Source organism: Lissotriton vulgaris, chromosome 8, assembly GCF_964263255.1.
Source record: "Lissotriton vulgaris chromosome 8, aLisVul1.2, whole genome shotgun sequence".
In the NCBI taxonomy this organism is placed as follows: Eukaryota; Metazoa; Chordata; class Amphibia; order Caudata; family Salamandridae; genus Lissotriton; species Lissotriton vulgaris.
Genome location: NC_141696.1, coordinates 1,435,175,751 through 1,435,198,291, shown reverse-complemented (window position 1 = coordinate 1,435,198,291; position 22,541 = coordinate 1,435,175,751). Strand labels below are relative to the sequence as shown.

Here is a 22,541-nt window from a genome sequence, read left to right as displayed (position 1 = left end):
CAAGGCGCCTGTTGTGGCAATGTGTGTCCATCATGACCTTGTTTCCTTGCTGTTGGACTAATGGAGACCTCAGGACGTTGTTGTTGCCCCATTTGCTGATTTCGACACCCATTTCCGTCGACCGTTCGCTATGTATTCCCTTGCATCTTTAAGGGTTAGGACAAAACAGGTCCATCCCTCGGACTCCACCCATAGCATGGCTGGGAACATCATTGACTATTTGAGTTCTTTGTCTCTTAATGCCCTTCTTGACCTCCAAGAAACGACGGCCTTGTCTTTGTACTTGTAGCGTGAAGTTGGGGAAAAAAAGTTATCTTAATATTTTTGTAAGTAACTGGTGGGGTGCTATGAGCTACCTGAAGTATAACGTCTCTGTCTCGAAAGTTGAATATACCGGCGATGATGGGACAGGGAGACCCCGCTTCTGGGGTCTGCACGGAATCGGATGCGCTCGTTCAACCAAAAAATATTTGGAGATACCACAAGGTTGTAGTTCCTTTAGGATGAGATCTTTGACAAACAAGTCCACTGCAGGTCCTTCTGCATGCTCAGGAACTCTTCGTATACGCACATTGTTGCATTGAGATCTACCTTCATAGTCCTCCAGACAGGCCTCTATTGTTTTATTGGTGGTTAACAATTCACTTACTTGGGTCTTGAGGGTTGCAAAATCACAGTGTAAGGCAACTGTTGAGTCCTCTACTTCTTTAACTCTTGTACTTATGTTCTGAAGATCTGCCCTTAGCAAACAGACCTCTGAATTGGTGGAATCAATTTTCTGTTCCAGGGCTGTATGCGCCCCATGTATTGCTGCCATAATGTCATGTATTGTGGGCGGTGGCTCTTTGGTTAATGATTGTGAGGTGAGTGGAGGACAATATTAAGAGTTGTTCGGTGTATCTGACCCCACTGATAGCGATACTTGTCCAGTTTTGCCTGGTGGGTGCCCTGCATTCCCATGCCGCTGATCATGTTCTCAGGATGGCAACGGTAAGCGTAGGACATAAGGAGAAGTGGGAGATTCCAGGCCCGCTGGAAGACTCACTGCATCTGCCAATGGGTGCAACAGGGCACTCCGCGAGGCCTCTCGGTTTTCCCACCACACGAGCTACATCTCCACTGACTTTGATGCTGTAGATTTGGTTCAGGAAGTATCTAAAAACTTGACTATTTGCCCCTGGTCCACACTAGTCTCCTACCCTTTGATCTAACCTAGGTTTAGCTAGCGCTAAGACGCCACGGCATACATGCGCTCTATAAAAACCCCAATTTCATTTCATTTCATTTCAAGATGCACATGTATTCTGAACCCCTTTATGAACCACTGACAAGTGTATGTGTATTATTTATTTTTTCACCCAACCATGCCACACAACATGTATCCAGTACATTGGTGTATAACAAAGAAGGCCTCCAACTCTTATAAAGCAGACCTATTGGTTTTGCCATTGCACACTTACATGAGATGTTTCTTTCCACAACTGCCCAGAATTGTTTGGCTCCAAAAATGACTCCCATATCACATTAGGCAAATTCTCACAGTCTTTGCTGGTTTCGTTTAGCTAAAAAAAACATTTACCATAGGGCTTTTAGTTCTGCCCTTGTGGTAAGCTCTGGCAGGACTTTGTTCTGTGTACAAGGACAAAGCAAAGGGCACACTCAGGTCTGACACACAAGACCCATGCATAAATCCAAGCTGACAACACTTGAAATTAAAATAATAGAGAGGAAGACATTTGTTATGAGAATCTCGTACTGTCTTTGGACTGAACTCCCGAAGCTCTCAATCATGCCTGTTATAAACACCCGCCCACAACCTGAATTCACATGACTCAGTACACTGTATGCACTGCACACAAAATAATATGCTGCACGAAAAAAGTCTTCAGAGAAACACCATCCTGGAAAAAGCAAACAGTCCTAGGGAATGCAAGATTAGATATAGATGTGAACTGTCAACAAGAACTACATCAGTGGCATAGATTACCTTAACGTTTTTACAGTCATTATTCAGAAATCCTTTAATGGTTGTACCTGCTAAGTTAATGGCATAAACATAGAGCCCAAAAGGGAACCATGCCATGGCTTCTTTAATTACTGCCGGGCCTGTGACCTGGAGGGACCTGACCCACTTAAAGCCCTGATGTTGTGTGTACGTGCTCTGAAGGGAGGGCACTAAAATGCCTTTATCTTCACCCATCAGAAGAGAATCGGGGTGCTACCCATATTTGCATCAATACTCGGTAAACAAAACAGAAGTGCTTGTGAAGCGCCCATTCACCCTTTGTGGCATCATGGCGCTCAATAACATATTTTTTTTGTTACCCAACTCAATGACACTCATTTTATGGACCTCAATAGGATGAGTAGAACTGTCAGAATAAGAGCTTGTGAGCCAAGAGTCAAAGACGGAGCCCTGGAGTGGACACATTAGTTCTACTGAGCCACCAGACCCAGCAGTATCAGTGGAAGGTTTACCCTGGTCTTCATTTGGGAAAAAGGCATGTTCATCCCTAGTGCTGCCATCACGAAAGGCTGGGTGAGGGCACCACAACATGAAATTGGGTGTTCACCCCTGTGGATAACTCTGGAGGGAGCAGACCTGTATTAAGTACTATTTCAACAACACTGAGAGCTTATCCACGTTGCAACTCTCAATCCTACAGCCTACGACCATGACGAAGGACCATGGCGGTAAGTCCATGTTTAGGGGTGCCTAGCCAAGTGGCCTCAGAGTGCCCTCTTCACTCACTGTTGCACGCCAAAGCTTAATGAGAGGTGCCCTCTTGAGGACCCCAGCACACACACCATTCAGCAGCCTTATATAATTATTCATTCATGTGTATATTACAGGGGCAACCCAATTAACCCATAGGCCTCTGGATATACAATACAGTCAAAGAAAGGGGGTAAAGCCTACGGAATCGTTACATATCCATCTTATTTTCAGAATGGATACCATTAATTGTCCATTCTTTGATTAATAATGTTTCTAAGAAATCAACCATAGGTTTCTTTTTTTGGTGTTTCTCCAATTTAGGCAGTCATTCAAACAAATAATATCCCCGTGTTTATGGTTTATATATTTCTTTTAATAAAACCATTTGATTACTTATATCTCACGTTTAACATAGGTATAAACAATTTATACATATATACACATACAAACAAACTTCTACATTTACAATTATACACAATTTTCCTTGAACCAAACTTCGGGTTCTTTTGCCCAACTTATTCTCAAAAAAAGATGTTTATCTTTACAAATATACCCAAAACATTCCTTATTTCGAGATCACCAAAACAAAACAAAAAGGAGCGTCCAAGGTATAAAACTTTTTAACCTCTCTCCTTCTAGTACTCCTTACAAATCATTATTTCGTATTCCAAATATAATAAGATTTTTTTGTATTGGTGCCTTCAAAATAACTGTGTCAACGCGTTTCAGCCTCTTATCATTCCAGGCCTCATCTGGACTTTAAGGGCAAACACAATTCATATGTCTGCAGTCTAAGTATGGAAGAATGGAAATATCAATTCTCCACCGGGTTATTCTCTAATTCACACCTCCGTAAAGGAACGCCGAGGATACAGACTTTATCGTCATGTTAGATTCTATGTCCCCCGATAGTTCCTGTGAACCGATCCTCCGTATGAAAAGGAAATTTTTTCAGCTCGCCATCTCAACTACAAGCTCCTTTTTTTTTTGTTTTGTTTTGGCGATCTTGTTTCTTTCGCTTTATCGCACAATTTCGCCATAATATCAGTGTGTATATAACTTCTAGTAAGTTCTGTCACATCACCATGTCACAAACAGGTTTTGGGCCCTGGACCTTTCAACTTGATCTCCAAGTCACCTTTTTTGTCATTACACCAACCTAGGGCTCCACTTATTTTTCACTTCCACACACTTAGCTACTTGTTAAAATTGACGTTTCTAAGACATTCACACCCTTTTGTCCTTCCCAGCCCTGAAGAGTCACAGTCGCAACACAGTGTGACGAAACACGTGTCGGCTATCCATATTATTATTACTATTTGCTTGGATGTACTAATCAACATCTCACTATTAAATATACATACCTCAAGACGACTGACTCTGGAATCTTATTTTGAACAATTACAGTGATATTGGGGTTTTCACTTGAAAACCATTTAGATTATCGTGTGCATGGGACTCTCTTTGCAGGTCTAATACCCTACACCCGTGCATAAATAAACACTTCCTTCACTTGAAAACAAGCATTGGCAATGCCAATAGGTGTGGCTTTAAAGGCATGTTGTATGGCAATGTGAAGCCTTACAAGTGAATAGCATTGGAATAGATATGTATTTGTATGGAAGCAAATAACTGTAGAGTAACATTGATGTAGTTTAAAAGATCAGGTGACAGTTGCACTGTTAAGCCAGAACTAAAAATCCACATAGGGTAAGGACTGTCCTCATCGAATCCGATCTGCTCCCAGAGAAAAATAACATAAAATATCTAGCTATCTAATGCACTTTACTAGCATTCCAATGTCAAATGAGTGCCCCTGAAAGCTCAAGTTTAGGCAGCTGGATAAGTGAACATGATAATCACATCTGGTGGGGGGTATTTAATTAAATAATTAATTGTGGGTTACTAACGCGCTAGAATCAACTCCCGAAGGAGTATCTCTGCGCAGTAGACCGCTGCGGAACCCGTCCTGGCTTTCCCTGTGAGATGGTCCCTAAAAGGTATCTCCAAGGTGAAACCAGGCATATGTGGGGGGCTGTTGTGGAGATGAGGCAAGCTAATGCCCAGAGTTGCATAGTGTGATCCCTGGTTAGAGTAGGCACCAAGGTGAGAATTATCGAATCCGTTGACCCTGGTCCACGACCCTGCCGCGTCGGGAATTGAACCCTGGTCCCAGGCTGTCCTCTGCTCCCGGGTCTGCCGCCTCTAACCAGTGAGCCACACCACTCCACTTTTAAGCACTTTTTGTGGAAGCACACATGTTCTGCCCAATCAAAACATGCACTACTGGCTCCCAGCCCCTCTCTGAAGATGAGCACATGATTGTCTGGCCCAGCTGTGTTGTCTGCCCAGACTATAATAAAAGAATAGAGAGGAAGACCTTTGTTTAATTTGTTTCAACCCTTTGGGTTAATGTGACTGGAAAGTTAGTGGAAGAAAGGGGTAAAGATAGAGAGGATAGAAAGGTATGAGAGTTGGGAGGAGAAGTAAAGTAAATAGCGAAAGGTGAGGCTGCCAGAAGGAAAGATAAAGAGAAGTAGACAAATAGGTAAGTTTCTAGAATGCAGTAGAGAGAGGCAGAGTGGGATAGAGATGGGGGAAGGACATGTAGAAAGAATTGGAGGAGTACCAGGAGGGGAGGTAGATAGAGGGGTAATATAAAAAAAGGAAGTGAATTGGCGAGAGATAGAGAAAGACAGAGAAAATTGAGTGAAAACAAAGTGATGCAAGGTAGAAAAAGAGAAAAAAATGAGAAGGTTTATAGAAAAAATGAGTCAGATTAAGAGAGTAATGTAGGTAGTTGAGAGACATGCGAGAACTAGAGTAAGAAAGGTGAGGTTTATACAGATGTGAAGAGTTGTGACAGGCACAGATGGTGAGGTGAGGAGAGCCATATAGAAAAACGTTTGAGAGAGATAGTTGAGGTGGAGGGGATGAGTTGAAATGGAGGAGGTCCAGAGAAAGAGATATTTGTGTTAGGGAGAAAGAGAGAGAAAGGAGGCCATTACAGAGAAAAATGAGTAGAGGTAGAGTAATGGAAGTACCCAGAAATGATAAGAAATTTAGAAAGGAAAGGGAACCGAGGTAGAACAAGTGAAAGGGGAGGTGGAGAGGTGAGGTAAGTGAACTAATGTTGAGGTAAATTGAGAGGGTATGTAGAGAGGAAGAGTGGTGAGGTAGAAAGAGGTGAGTGAGTGAGAGAGATAGGAGGTAGAGAGAGAATTGAGATAGGTGAGGGGAAGTGTTGAGGTAGAGAAAAGACAGAAAGTGAGGTAAGGTAGTGGAGACATGCAGAGAGAGACAGAGAGTGAGGTAAAAAGAGAGATGATGTTGTTTGAGACGTGAAATAGGTGGAGGAGATATACAGGTAAGGCAGATGGAAAATGAGCAGTGAGATACCGAGGAAGGGATGAGTTAGAAAGTGTTAAGGTAGAGAGAGGGCATCGAGAGTGATAGATAAGGATGTATGCACATAGAGTGATACAGAGAGGGGAAGATAATGAAAGAGGTATAGGGAGATGAGTTGAATGAGATTGGCTGCTTTGAGATAAAAGTGAGGTAGAGAGATCTGAGATAGTGAGTTAGCGAGGATGAACATTTGTAGAGTAGGAGAGAGAGAGTTTAAGAGCAATGGTTACGGTAGAAGAGATGAGGTAAAGTAGGGAAAAAGAAATGACACAGAAAGATTATTGTGTAGTTTAAATGCCAGCAACGGCCTGATAGTGCAAGGTATAAGGCCGGACCAGCAAGGCACTCACACTAACTGGCAGATTTATTATTTTTAGTGCAACACAGTGCACTAATCGAATCTGCAAGACAGAGAAAGCATCACAAATGAAGGGCCATATTATCAAAGGCAGCGTTAAAATTATCGCCAGTTTAGCTGCAGAAAACTGCCACTAAAGCGGCGATAATGGGCTTGATAATATGCCCTAGAGCATGGGTACTCACAAACTTTCTCTCGGGGGCCAAATTTACAGTGTGTTTGTGTCTGAGGGCCGCACCGGTGGGGGCGGGGTCAGTGGGGGGGGCGGGGCTAGAGCAACAAAAAAAACTGTGACCATGAGGTTGAACACAGGTCCCTGCAGCAGACGTCTTCGTCCACTGACCTACCAGACCCGGCATACACACTCTCTCTCTCTCTCTCTCTCTCTCTCTCTCTCTCTCTCTCTCCCTTCCTCTATCTCTCTCCGCCTCCCTCCCTCCATCCCTCTATCTCCCTCTCTCCCTCCCCGGTCTCCCTCTGTCTCACTCACTCTGACTGTTTCACTCCCTCTCACTCCCTCTCTTTCCCTATCTCACCCTCATTCTGACTGTCTCACTCCCTCCCCCTCTCTCCTTCCCTCTCCCTTCATCTCCTTCCTTCTCCCTCCCCTTCCTTCTCACTCCCTCTTCTCCCTCTTCCTCCCTCTCCCTTCCCTCTCCATTCCTCCCTCATCCTCACTCCCCTTCCCTTTCCCTCACTCCCCTTCCCCCTATTCCCCCTCTCCCTCCCTCACTCTGCTTCCCTCACCCTCACTCCCTCCCCTTCCCTCTCTCCGTCCCTCACTCCCCTTCCCTCACTCCCCTTCCCTCACTCCCTTCCCTCACTTCCCTTCCCTCACTCCCTTCCCTCACTCCCCTCACTCCCCTTCCCTCACTCCCTCACTCCCGTTCCCTCACTCCCGTTCCCTTCTCCCTCACTCCCCTTCCCTCACTCCCTCCCTCACTCCCCCTTCCCTCACTCCCTTCCCACACTCCCCTTCCCTCACTCCCCTCCCCTTCCCTCACTCCCTCACTCCCTCACTCCCTCCCTCATTCCCCTTCCCTCACTCCCCCTTCCCTCACTCCCCTCTCTCCCTCACTCCCCTCTCTCCCTCACTCCCCTTCCCTCACTCCCTCAATCCTCTTCCCTCCCTTCCTCACTCCCCTTCCCTCACTCCCCTTCACTCCCCTTCCTTCCCTCACTCCCTCACTCTCCTTCCCTCACTCCCCTTCCCTCACTCCCTCCCTCATTCCCCTTCCCTCACCCCCCCTTCCCTCACTCCCCTTCCCTCACTCCCCTTCCCTTCCCTCACTCCCTCCCACACTCCCCTTCCCTTACTCCCTCCCTTACTCCCCTTCCCTCACTCCCCTTCCCTCACTCCCTTCCCCTCACTCTCCTTCCCTCCCTCACTCCCCTCTCTCCCTCACTCCCATTCCCTCACTCCCCTTCCCTCACTCCCTCACTCCCCTTCCCTCACCCCCCTTCCCTCACTCCCCTTCCCTCCCTCCCTCCCTCACTCCCCTTTCCTTCCTCCCTCACTTCCCTTCCCTCACTCCCTCACTCCCCTTCCCTCCCTCCCTCACTCCCCTTCCCTCACTCCCTCACTCCCCTTCCCTCCCTCCCTCCCTCCCCCACTCCCTACCCTCACTCCCTACCCTCACTCCCTCACCCCCTTCCCTCACTCACTTCCCTCACTCCCTCACTCCCATTCCCTCACTCCCTCCCTCATTCCCCTTCCCTCACTCCCCTTCCCTCACTGTGCCTCCCGCACTCCGTCACCCTCATCCCTCTGTCAACCTCATCCCTCGCTCGCCCTCCTCCCTCTGTCTGTCTCTCATCCTTTTTCTGTCTCCATTTCTCTGTCTCCATTTCCCTCCCTCTGTCTCTGTCCCTCTACCTCCCTCTGTCACCCCACCCTGCCTGTGTCACCCGGGCTGAGACATCTTCCCCTGCCTGCTTTCCCAACGCGCACAGACACACAGCCCCACCCGAGCATTTCACAGTTCTTCAAAAAGACCATTTGCTTGTGAATGGGGCATTGCTGTATTTCACACCCTCTTGGCGCCCCTGCTGCTCCACTCTGGCTTCGCCGGAATAAATTGCCTGGCCCCCACAGAGCAGCAGAGTGTTTGCAGCCAGTCTTTTTAAACACGGGTACTATGTCTCATGGTCCGCGGGCCGCCACGGAAGGCTTGCCGGGCCGCTGCTGGCCCGGGGGCCGTACTATGAGTACCCGTGCCCTAGAGAATTCAAATAGAAGCCTATGTTCCCAACAGAACATTGACTTCTATTGGAATTCTCAAGGGCATAATTTCAAGCCTATTATCGGCGCTTTAGCAGCAGTTTTCTGCCGCTAAACCGGCGATAATTTTTAACGCCTTTCTTGATAATATGCCCCGAATATTTATAAAATAAACAGTAATCCTGCGCTGGTGCTCATGCAGGTGGCCTAGAGCCAAGCACAATTTTTGCATCATGGTGCTCCTTGTCATAGAACGTATATCGGACACAAACATTTTTTGTACAAAATTCTATGCGAGGACTAATCTTCAGCATTCCACATGTATATGTGCTGTACAGTGCAATACACATAAAAAGTGTGGAATGTTTAGAGATGTTAACACATTTATTCATGTTATTGTCTGCTTCACAGAAGCATTATTTTTCTACACCAGGCTTCTCCAACTAGTAGCTTGTGAGCTACTGGTAGCTCTCCAGCTACCTGTGAGTAGCGCTCCCCTTTATGCCCAGCCTGCTAACTTAGAAACTTTTGCTTGGTTGAAGTAATATATGAATACAAAAATTAAGAGTGTGTATTTGAGACAAAATTGTGTGTATTTTCAAGACTCATTGGTTGGCATTTAAATATGTTCAAAGCTCATATTTGAATGATAAAAAAATTGTGCACTAATATAATCATATTGGTGCCAGGAACATTGCAGGTATAGTGATTGTGTGTTATCCATATGGAGGCATTCAAAATTGACAAAGTCTTTTTTTTTTTAGATTAATGCTTGCAAGTCTGCCTGGTGCACCAAGCAGATCACTGTTAGAAGCCTTGCATATGGTGGCCACCAATGTAATCTTCTCTAACATGGTCACTTTTACAACACTGATAGTATCAGCAGCTCTTGATGGTTTTAATTTAACTTAAGTAGCTCTTTTTACTGAAAATATTGGAGACCCATGTTCTACACAAAGCACAGTCTATTTTGATAGATTGGGCTTTGTGTCAAAAACTATGGGTGCTTACGCTAATCCACCCAAGTTACAGACAAGTAACGCTCCCTTGACACAAAGTGGTGCAAAGTAACACAAAGCGCTATCTGCGAACATTTCAAACTCAAAATAATTTTGTGGTTGAAAGTAAATACGCTTGTTAGAGTTTGCGCTGCTTTATGTAACTTTGTGTGACTTTGCTGCCTAAATCCTATGTAAATCCAGTCCTTCATTTGTGTTCAGAATGCTCTGATGGCATGCCGCAGTCTGGGCACCGTAGAAGATGGCCAACTGATCTCGGGGCTCTACTGTACTGGGAGGCCCTGGGGAGAGCAGAGCTTGCACCCAGTGGTCCCTGGCTGCCATTCTCACTGGGGATGCACGCAACCCTGCAGAGGAGCTGGGGGAGAGGTCCAGGCTTTGTTAATCCAGCCCCTGCAGACAGAGACATGGGCAGAGCCTGACAGCTTGGCCATGAAGATCCCGATGTCTCTCCTGCAGCCAAAGGTCTCCGGTAGCTTCCACATAGCGGCGACCCAAAGCGGTACGTCTACCATCGCCCGGACTATTGTTAAGCCCCGGTTGCCATCCCATCAGGGCTTGGTACACACACGGCCGCACGTCCCTCCGCTACATGGGACATTTTCTCAGCAGGCTGGCGGTCCCTCCCAGCAGCGGGTTGTGGGCTGCATGGGAGCCGCTGTGGGCTTGAAATCTCGCCCAGAGGGGCCTGACATTTTCTGACGCCATCAGCCACCGCTTAACTGCACAGAGCGCCGAATTAGCCCGCACGCCTCGCGACACCTGCACCTCCTCTGAGCCCCTGCGGCAGTCCCCACGAGGCTTGGGACATCTACAGCCATGCCCTGTTCCCTCTATCACATTCTACTGTACAGGACATTTTCTCTGCGTCCGGCAGCTCTGTTTGTCCTTCATGGGTTCTCAGGCCTCACTCTTCACTCCTGGCCTTCCCCACTGCCCTACAGAATCTTGCTCACTGGCCAGGGACAGCCTCTACATTGCATTAACGCTGGTATTCACTTAGTGAGGCAGATTTTGGAATCAAGTCCACTGGAGACACCTTGTCACCACCCTTTGGGTAATGGCCTTGCTGTGGTTGAGACTGCTAATTCCTGAGCGCTATCTTCCTCCACCAGAGGGCCCCTCAGATTGCAGCGGACTGAACATGGACACATCCAGCTGCTGCTCCACTCCCCCGGCCATGTACCGCCCTGGCATACTGGGGGGCCCCTGTAGGGTATTCCTGTCCCATGCAACCCAGGTTCTCCCTTCCCCCCCATTGGGGGCCATGGTCTACCCTTGGCCCTTTTTTACAATGCTGCAGGCTTTCCGTTCAACAGGCCTGCACCTGGACCGGCCACTAACCGCTGTCAGGCGTGGGGGCCTGCTCAGCCCATGATGGCATCTGGGAAGCCAACCAGGCAGCTGCTTCTCTCTGAGGTGGACTCCCAAGCCAAATCTTCACCTCCACCGTCGGGTCCCTCGGAGACCACAATGGATCTGATCCTCAAGGAGGCGGTGGGGCTGAGGCTAAAGGCTATAGATATGAAGAGGACCAACCTAACAGTGGAAATGAAATCGATCCGTGTTAAGGAGGTGGAGGCCCTGGACCACCTCTGTCTTCCCTAGAATCCAAAGTCACGCTCCTTCCAGCAGGGACCAGACAAATCACACCTTTAGCTAAAAGGTTGTGGACCTCGAGGATCGAAGCAGCACGGACAACGTCCGATTCTTCTGTGTCCTGGAGAAGGCGAGGGCGCTGGTATTAGTGGTTTTATAACTTACTACCCATCTTCCTTGGAATCACCTTCTCACCCCCATTGGAGATGCAGAGGGCAGATAGGATACAGTTGAGGTGACCCCTGACCCCGCTGGGTGTGAGGCCCATTATAGACTGCTTCCTCCGGCATGAGCAGGCGGAGCCGATCCTGACAGCAGCAAGGGTGATTGGGCCCTACGACTTTGAAGGCCACAAAATTCAGATAGCAGCAGACTCTCCAGGGAAGGAAACAACTGGCGAAGGCCTTTCCTCTCCCTTCAGCCACAACTTTGAAAATGGGATATCAAATTTGGCCTCGTCGAGCCGGCACGTATGTAGATTACTATGAACAGCAAAGCCAAGGACTTCTACGACCCAGAAGCGCTACAGGTCTTTTTGGATAGACTGAAATATGGAGCCATGGCTACAGCCCAATGCCCCCCCCTCAGACCTTCCTGCTGTGGTGGGGGGGGTACTCCTGCTTTTGGGAACCTGGATGCACGGTGTCGAGGGCCCTGGCACCAGGACAAGGCGCACCATATGCAGAGTGGCAGGGAGAAGGCGCAGAAGGCAGTGGGAGAGCCACTCCCCTTACTTAGTCTCGACTTCCACGGTTGGCCCACAGTACCTGACAGGTCAGCACAGTCCCCCCGCATTCTCTGTAGGCACCGCCCTCCCCCCAGGGGTTCACAATCTGCGATGCCCTCACATTCCGCCGTTAATATCGCTTCTTGGAACGTTAACGTCCTCACACACTACATTAAGTGCAAAAAAGTGCTGACTCCTCTCAACACCAAGCATGCCGACATAGCCCTCCTCCAGGAAACACATCTCACTGCAGCAGAGAAACTCTGGCGGGACTGGGTGGGCAAGTTGAGCAACTGAACCTGTCCCGCGATGAATGACAGAATGGCTTGTCAGCCCCCAGGAAACGCAGAGTGGCTATCCTAATCCAAAGGTCCCTGCCCCATGCAGTACTCCGGACCAGGGTCGACCTTGAGGGCAGGTATGGGTTCGCCAACCTAAAGTTTGGTGGGAAGGTGCTCTGTGGAGGCTCTGTGTATGCTCCAATGGGCCCAATGTGCTCCTTCTTGCTCTAGCTCATCTGGGTTTTGACAGCAATAGACACAACAAACATTCTTATTGGGTGTGACTGTAATCTGGCCTGGGACATGATCTTGGACCAAACAGTTCCTATTGACATATAATCCATAATGTTGACCAGGCTCTTCTATAGGACATTAGGGAAGACCATGACCTCCAAGAAGCGTGACGCCTTCTACACCAAATGGACAGAGAGTACACATACCTGTCCCAGGTCCCGTTACAATCATCTGATGGGTAGGAAACTACTCAGAACCCACATCCATACCTATTGCGAGCACAGCAAGGGCTCGGTTGACTAAGCCCTGACCCTATGGTTGGCTGCAATGCTGCACCATCCAACAGGCAGAGGGTAGAATGGCAGACGCATTGAAAGGAAATGTATCCTAACTCATATGCCCCTATGCAGCCTACGCCTCTAATGCCGCTAGGCGTAGCCTTTAGAGAGCACACATGAACCTCACCACCCTCTTTACCTCCAAGGTTGAATATACACTCTAGAAACTGAGGTATAGGCATTATGAACAAGGGGAGAAGGCCGGTAGGCTTCTGGTGGTGCAGCTGAAACAGAGGGAGAGAGGAGTGGCTATGTCCACCATTACCACTGACTCGGGGAACCTGGTCACCAAACTGCAGGAAATTGCAAAAGCGTTCTCTTCCTACTTTTGAGTCCTCTACTCTCCAGAAATAACCTCCCAAGGCACAGGTATCCGCCTTCCTGAATGACTTCTGTTCAGCATGCATGAATGAAGGTAGGGAACTACTCTGAGGTTCCATCTCCAAAGAGAAGATCGCACAGGCCATTTGAAAACCTACCCTATCACAAAGCCCCGGGCAGGATGGCTTCACGGCAAAGTTCTACAGGTGGACCGGGTCCAAGGTGGTGAATCTTCTCCACGAGGCCTTCACTGAGGCTAACCGGTCAGGCTCCCTGGGTCTACAATCCAATTTGGCACTGATGTTGGTTCTCTGCAAGCCTGGGAAAACTCCCTTCCTCTACAGCAGCTATCATCCCATCTCCCTGCTTAATGGGTATGTTAAGATACTGGCCAGCATACTGGCAACCGGTTATCCCCTCCTTTAGCCACCACATGCAGGTGGGGTTCATCCCTAGCCTTTTGTCGTACAGTCACATAGGAATGTTGGCCCACGCAAGCTGGATGTCACCGGACGTGCTAAAGGAGGCCTTATCACTGTCGTTGGACACCGAAAATGCATTCAAGAGGATAGAATGGAACAATCTATTTGCTGAACTTTGAAAAGTTGGCCTTGGAGAGGATTTCATCTCCAGAGTGTGCTGTGTCTATGACTCCCCCATGGCGCAGGTTAACTGCAGTTGCTTCCTCTATGGCCTCTGACCTTTTCCTGGTTTTCCATGGTACACCCAGGGGTGTCTGCTCGCCCCATACTATTTCACCTCACCATAGATCCCCTAGTAGCATCTTGCACCAGTCAGACTGGATTGTGGGTATACCCACGCCTGGAGGCCCTTCGACGTTGTACCTATTAGCGGATGAAATTCTGCTCACCCTGTCGACTCTATCCTCCTTCATCCCCAATGGAACTGGAGGCCGTTGGCGCCTTTGCACCATACCTGGCTATAAGGTCAATTGGGGTAAGAGTGAGGCCCTCCCAGTATGAGGATTACCAGGTGCGCCGCCATTTCCGGGAATCCATTCTAGTGGAAAAATGCCTTTTGCAAATATCTGGGCTTCTTTGTTAATAGAGGCTTGGAGTGCATGGTGGTAGACAATCTGCACCTGCTCATGGAGGGCATGCGACTGGATTTTGCAAAGTAGTCCCTATTGAACTTATCGCTGTGGGGTAGGACTCAGGCGGTGAAAATGACGACCCTTCCACTGTTCACGTACATGTTGTGCCTGCTACCTTAGCTTTCCCCCCTCTCAACACTTCGGCAGGCAGACAAGGCCGTCAAAGCTTTTATCTGAGGACTGGTAAGGCCTCACCTGGCCATCAGGAAACTCATTGCCCATAGGTCTGCAGGGGAAGCTACTGCATCTGGCACAAATGACATACATGTACACAGGGGTACGAGACCCCCCGCTTTGGGTCACGATTGAGAAACAGCTCATAGAGTGCCAGCCAGGACTACTCTCCCGGGTGGTCCTCCAAACATATGGAAACCAAATTCTATCCTTCAGGCGATGTATAAAACTTGGGTGTAAGTCCACAAGCTCCTCTCTGGAGACATGCACCTGCATGACAAGCACCCATCTGGAACAACCACGGTATCTGTGTAGGGGGGACATGGTTAAATTGGGCCCCTGGTGTGTGGCAAGGATCCAGACCCTCACATTTGTGCTCTCCTACTGTGAGCTCAAACCCTTTGCGGCGTTTCAGGACGAATTTGGCCTGCCACTTCATCAACAGTGGTGTTATATACAACCACGTCATTGCCTTATGAGCAAACTTGGCCCACAGCCCTGGTACATTCTCCATTGCCCAGTGCTCGTGTCCCTTGACACCTGGGGCCTGTTGAACAACCTTCTGACTCACCACCTCTATTCACAACCTCAGGTGGCAAGCCTTGAGGCAACCTGCCAGGCTCATCTACAGGTGGACTATGAGGAGGAGGACTTGGAGGATCTCCTGGAGGGCCTGAGTTGGTGAGTTCTGGAAGCCTGAATGAAGTTCAGCCTTTTCAAGATCCTCCAGGGCTTGCACTGGACACCTACACTGCTTCTGGCCATGTGACTGTTGCCACACTCTTTTTGCTGGCGCTGCAATCATGCATGCATTCTATATCTTTCTGGACTGCCCCGCCATCCATCCCTTTTTGACTGTGGTAGTGTCCAGGTTGCAGGAATACATGGATGTGCCCACACCACTCCCAGGCCCACTAATCCTTCTTAATGACCTGGCAGACCTCCACCAGCTGATGCACCACGCTCGCCATGTTCTCACCACCACCCTCACAGCTGCCAAGATCTGCATCGTGCAGCATTGGCAATCCTCACCAATTTCAAAGCATGAGGGATTGTTCATGGCCATGTACAAAAACTGCCTCCTGTGAGAATATAATCTATAACCTGAAGGACAAATCCAACCTGCTTCTTCTCATATGGTCCCTCTTCTTGCAGGAGGACTGGCCCAGACTCTCACCCTTCTCCTATGTGCCTTTCCCCACCCCTTCACCTATTTCCTATAGTCTTCCCTTCACCATGATGTACACTGGCACTGCCTGCTTGTGCCACCATTCTGTCCATTGTTCCCAACTCCCTTCTCTTTCCTATCTCATCCCTATTTCTCTTTTCTTTCTTTCCTTTCCTCTCCTTCTGTCGACTCTTTGGGAGGCGATTCTGCTCCTACACCCATCCACTCACCCACCCTAACCGACGACATATGACTGGTTCTGTTGGATTAGCATGTATCACTATTAACGGTTGTATTTTTCTCTTGTGTCCATGATGGATGTACATAACATTACTGCTGTTGTTGCCATTGGAATTTTTGTCATCAATAACAATAATTACAACAACAAAATAGAATGCTCTGCGGTCAAATTAGAAAAACAAGCAGTTTTTTATGGGCAATGTTATTATGGCAAAAATGTTGACTTTCTCATTTACTTTACAGGAGTCCCCTTGAACGGGAGGAAGAGGCTGGGCAATTGCCCACTTTGCCCATGGCTTAAAACGTCTTTGTAGTACCTCTTAAATCAAAAATTTCTCTAAATCTGTTGACCCACTGATCACATGGCAGACACACATTTATAAAGGTATATCATAAACATTTTCGCAGGGGAGGGTGTTTTCAGTGAAGTTCATTGGACAAATCAACTCAATGAATATGTGCAGCTTAGCAATCCTTATTGATTGTAACATGTTTGTGATCCACTGTAGGGACCAACTTTAAACAAACGTGGTGGTGGTCTTGATAGGTCTGTTAGAGGGCAGATTAGCAAAAGACCACAGATTAGATCAGAACTACTCAACCCATTTTCAACAGTTTCTCTACGTGTGCAAAAGTGACCCAGGATATATTTACATATCATGCATATCAGCGAGTGATTTTAGATTATTTCTCCTTTGATCAGTCGATGGAAGGCATCTCAACTACCTGCCTGCAATGACAGCTCCAGGTCTTATTAGTTGTTCTTATCCTCCACCCAGCTGCAATCTAAGCCAAACAGAAGAGCTGTCTCATTGGTTGTTCTCATCCTCCACTCAGCTGCTATCTAAGCCAAACAGAAGTGATGTCTCATTGGTTGTCTCATTCTCCACTCGGCTGCAATCTAAGCCAAACTGAAGTGGTGTCTCATTGGTTGTTCTCATCCTCCACTCAGCTGCTATCTAAGCCAAACAGAAGTGATGTCTCATTGGTTGTCTCATTCTCCACTCGGCTGCAATCTAAGCCAAACTGAAGTGGTGTCTCATTGGTTATTCTCATCCTCCACTCAGCTGCTATCTAAGCCAAACAGAAGAGCTGTCTCATTGGTTGTTCTCATCCTCCACTCAGCTGCTATCTAAGCCAAACAGAAGTGATGTCTCATTGGTTTTCTCATACTCCACTCGGCTGCAATCTAAGCCAAACTGAAGTGGTGTCTCATTGGTTGTTCTCATCCTCCACTCAGCTGCTATCTAAGCCAAACAGAAGAGCTGTCTCATTGGTTGTTCTCATCCTCCACTCAGCTGCAATCTAAGCCAAACTGAAGTGGTGTCTCATTAGTTGTTCTCATCCTCCACTCAGCCAGTAATCTGAGCCAAACTGTAGTGCTATCTTATTGGTTGGTTTTAGCCTGTGAAGCAGTTTTATTTAATATAATTGTTCTCTTCATCTCCCCAGTCCCTCCTGTGGTTACCCTTACTATTGAGGACCCCTCAACGGCAGTGTGCCGGGCCTCCGGAGGAAAACCTGCAGCGAACATCTCCTGGCACCCGGCATGTGAGAGCTGCGTCACGGAACAGCAAGTTCACCCAGACAAGACAGTGACCGTTGTCAGTAGATACAGAGCGAGCAGTGAAAATGAGACACTCGTCACATGCGTGGTGTCACATGAAACCTTTTTAGAAGCACAAAACAAGACAGCAGGTAAGGAAAGCATATTTCGTAGTCTCAGGAAAGAATGAATGCTTTGATTTTCTTAGTTTAGGTAGTATTCCACCTCCCTATGTTAAGTTCCCTTAGACATGTAGCTTTTATATTTTATTGTCAAAAACTAAACATTATGAGGATGGCATAAATATTTATCAGAAAAAAAGTTGAAAGAGTGTAGGGACATTTGTGAGTTGCAACATAAATATAAAACAAGTCCAAGCAGTGGGACATCGATTTATTTATGCTATGCGACTTACTCATCCTGCATACACACAAAAACAGAGGGGCATTATATTTCATGTGAACTGCACTGAGCGTTATTTTAAGCGATCTCTTCTTGGGAGAGTGATTAAATACCTACACCCAGCAAAAAATATATATTGAGATTAAAAAGGAATGATTGAATTAGTTGGAAACTCATCTGAGGAATTAGCTTACCAAAGATTTGGAATATGTGTGTTCATTTATTACAAAAAATGTGAATATAAACGGTCCAGGATATCTGGGACAAGGTGGCTGTGCACAAAGGCCTCACGACCTTCCCCTCTCCGCTCACTCCCATTGAGGGGAATCCATTATTTTTTCAGGCCTATTGCACACTAGCCTTTGCTAAATGGGCGCAAGGGGAATGCAGAGTGATCGCTATCTGTACGAGGGGGGTACGCTCAAGTCCTTTGCTCAGTGCAGAGAGGAGTTCCATCTCCCACTGGGGTGGCGGGAATGCAATACTCGCAACTGCGGCATTGGGTTTCCTCGATGGGGATGCAACAGGCAGTTACCTGCCCATTCATCCCCTTTGAGCGGCTGGTCCACTCCTTCGACAAGTCGAAGGGCCTCATATCTCAGATTTACCAGATCCTACAACACCCCCCCCAACAACGCCTTCCCACCCATACCAATGTCAATGGCGGCTGACATCCACCGCGGAAATCACGCCCAGTGGAACCGCTTATGACAAGATATCCCTAAGGTCTATCGTAGTATCCCCCAGAGGGAAAATGCATACAAAATTATGTCACAATGGTACTACACGCCCGCTCAACTGCACAAGATGTTCCCTGCCTCCTTTCCGTTGTGCTGGAGGTGTTCGACTGCTTCTGGGGATTTCATACACATTTGGTGTGCTTGACCACTCCTGACCCTGTTCTGGAAGGAGGTCCTTAGCCATATTAAAAGGATATTGGGTTTCCCCCTGCCTGAATCCACAAGCACAATCCTTTTGGGCATCAAGCCTGCCAGTTTAAAGGCGCTCACACGCAGTGATTGGACTCTAGCGCTTCACTTGCTCGGAGCTGCTAAACAACTTATAGCGTTATACTGGAAGAAAGCTGAGACCCCTCCAATTGTTGCTTGGTATTTGCGCTTATGGCATGTCATAACTATGGAACTCTTTACAACAAAGCTGCAAATGCGCGACACTCGCTTCAAAGCTGTTTGGCAACCTCTGATTAAATACCTTTGCGCAATAGAGCATGCACGTTACATGACCGTTAGGCTTAGGATGCTGCGACTCTTTGAAGATGCTATACTGCCACCTGACCCTGGCAGATTACTCCCACAATCAGATCAACTAGGCACGTAAGTAATAGAACTTTCACTAATGTATGCCGCTGAACCCTTCCTCCCTGCCCGCCCACACCACTCTTACTCTTATTGCTATTTACATATCTTCTCTCCTACTCTCTCTCCCTTTGACGTCTCTCTGTCCACTCATCACTGTTCGTCTTCCTTGGGCCCCTTTCCCGTGATATCAAGTTACCGTTCCTCAGAGGTCTTGTGAAATTCCACAACAAACCGATGTAGCACTATATAATGTACCACGCGGACAGCCCCACAGGGGTTGTAGGCGACATGCAGTGTTTAAAATTGCCCCTCGTGTTGCTCCTCTATGTTCCCAGAAACACACCTGCAAAACGCGGCCGGCCCTACACAGGGTTGTGGGCTTAATGCTGTGTACATCTAGACCTGTGTTCTGTTCTTAATTTGAAAATAAAACAGACTCTCAACAATTTTTTTTTAAATATATTGACCTTCAGCAAAATCAATGGCAAGAAAGAGCGTCCGGCTGCATCTGAATAGCAGCATTCACATTGATAGTTACTGTTTCTGGGTGTCGGGTACTAGGGCACCGCACTGGAGCTGAGATTAATTGAATCAAACTTTTACACCATTCACAAAAATAGATTCAATGTGTAAGTGGAGTGATGAGCTGCACCATTTTGGATGTAGTACAAGTCCAGATATCTGGCACAAAAACTTCAGATATACAAACCTGAACGCCTTTTACGTTCCAGCAACCAATGTCTACTGGAAATCCCCACCATTAAAAAAGTCAGACAAGGTGGACGTGCTCTATCCTTTATAGGCCCTACCATCTGGAACAAGCTTCCATCCAACCTGAGACACAATGATAATCATCTGTGTTTCAGGAAAACATTAAAAACTTTTCTGTTTCAGGAAGCATAACCCACCCTGTGGTACCACACGAAGCCTACATTTCCCTCAGTACTGATGCGAGCAAAGCGCGGAGATACCTCATGGGTCGATTCTGGCGCGATATAAGCAATTAAATAAATAAATAAATAAATGAGCCATAGTTCCTCTAGACTTGACTTCCGCTGACTTGAACAGAATTAGGGATTCTGCTTGTTCATATGCCTTTTTGCCAAATTTCCTGTGCTTCTTAGGGTGAGTGTTCTACCCTTTCCCTCTTGAGGACCCCAGCAGCCCAGATTCCAGAGCTTAGGCATGAGTCCAAGCCTATGTAAGGGTTAGCTTAAAATGTAGAGTGGGTGGTGCAGCTTTTGATGCAAATTCACCGCATTTTATGGTATTTTGTGCTCTCAACAGAAATATTTCAATTTTTACTCCTGCATTTTGCAGTATGCCCAAGAAGGGACACAGTCAAAGAGCAGATTCTGTAATGCTAAAGCTATTTACTTCTGTGAAGTCATATTAAAAGCAGAAAATTGTCATAAAACATATTTCAGGTGATAAGGAAACTTCCGAAAACAGATTGCCTGACATCGTCTATTCTGAATGCGCCTGCATTTTGTGAAAAACTTACATTGTTTTTAGAAAGATAATCACTGATATCTATAACAACATCAAGAAAGAACATTCTGTAGGGATACATAAAGGTATGGATGGCCAAATTTTAGCAGACTGCCTTCCCTTGATTTTAGAATTTGAAATAGAAAGGCTGCTTTAGATGAGAAATCATGCTCAACCTTGGATATTTGGCCTACTGACACGTTGATAAAGATTTCAAAGGTCATTGTGCTTGCCTTTACTTTCCTCTTCTGCCGTTCATTCTCAGAAGCACGGGTTCCTACCAGCTGTGAAGTTGTCATTGGTGAACCTCCTCTTGAAGAATCTAAACTTGGAAAATGAAGAAGTTAGTAATCATAAACCCATTTCATTGATTCCATTGAAGCCAAAATCGAAGAAGAATGTGCCCCCTAATTGTAATTGCTCTCTAGTCTTCTTGAAAACAATCAAATATTGTCTGATACTGACATAGGCTTCCCACCAGGCCTTGGGACAGAAACCACCTTGGTCACTACCTTAAATCAAGCGAGATTAGACTTGGAGAGAGATAACTCCACCTACCTTGGATTGTGTGAACTATCTGTCTTTTGATATGGTGTAACATTCTATCTGGATCGGGTGGATCAAAGAAATGGAGGTAACAGGTTCTGCTTTGGACTAATTTAAATCCTTTTTTTTTTTAAATAGAAAGTTTGTGGTTAAAATATCATATACTTCAAATATTGCATGTGTCATTTGTAGGCTGCCAAAAAGATCTGCATTATTCCCAATCCTGTTTAATATATAAATGCAACCTATTCATTAAGGAATTTATACTCAACATGATTTCATGTGTAGGCAACCCTCAGATTCTTTTGAGGTTTCATGCTGCACTTATTGAAATAGGAGAGGTCTTTAAAAATTGCTTGATGGAGGGAAGGCATTGAACGAATTGCAAATGTTTAAGATTTAAAGCAGAACAGATGGAGATGATCGCTTTTGGAAAAAGTAAACCGTACTCTTCCTCAATCTGGACTGATACCCAGGGTTCACCTTCTGTTGCGGAGAAGGTTTAGACCTTGGGCTGGATAAGGAGCTTTGCCTTTTTGCCCAAATCAATTATATCTTCCTCCTTTCCACAGCTCAAACTTTTATATAGGATTTGCTCTTATCTTCTGACTAATATAAGAGCAATACTAACCAATGCATTGATAAACTCTCATTTTCACTACTCAAACTTTATTTGGACTTACCAGAGCAATCTAGTCACAAGCTTTAGGTCATACAAACACAGCTGTAAGGACAATCTTTAATCTGCAGAAACATGATATCATCTCAAAGGCATGACAACCAATACAATGCCTTCCTGCGGCGATACTGATCAAGTTTAAAACGTATGTGACTATTGTAGACCTCTGGGTGCTGGAGAAAGCTCCATTTTCAAGGGCTTTCTTACGAAGAAACATATTCTAGATCCTTAAGATTGGAAAATGTACTGCTCTTAGAGATTCCAAGGACAAGAAAATCAAGATCAGGTAGAAGAGCTTTTTCTGGCCCCCAGGCTATGGAACGCTTTAGCAACTCTCTTCAGCAAAAGAGCTCCCTCATCTCCCTCACAAAATAGCTTTGAAGTTTTTGTTCCTTTAATAGGTACACTATATAGGTTTAGTATGTCGAAATGCAATTCTGTTAGCGCCAAGAAGCCCTCAGGGTTTACCGTTAGTGCTTTACAAATATTGCACTCATTCACTCACTCTTGGATTAGAAATCGCAGGCAGCTGAAGCTGATTAAGAAGGAATGTAGCGTGTGCCAAGGCACTTCAATATGTAGACGTCCATTTTAACAGTAGCATCCAACCGCTGCCTGTGTGGGTGTATTAAATGGT

At 46.7% G+C, this 22,541-nt stretch overlaps 1 protein-coding gene across 1 annotated transcript in view; it reads left to right on the top strand.

Moving 5' to 3' along the window:
- Positions 1-22,541, top strand: part of LOC147698894 (cell surface glycoprotein CD200 receptor 1-A-like) — a 227,196-nt gene that overhangs the window by 161,688 nt on the left and 42,967 nt on the right. Inside the window, exon 3 of the mRNA XM_086935510.1 lies at positions 17,374-17,619. Within this exon, the coding sequence (XP_086791636.1) occupies positions 17,374-17,619 (246 nt within the window). The remainder of the gene's footprint in view (positions 1-17,373; positions 17,620-22,541) is intronic.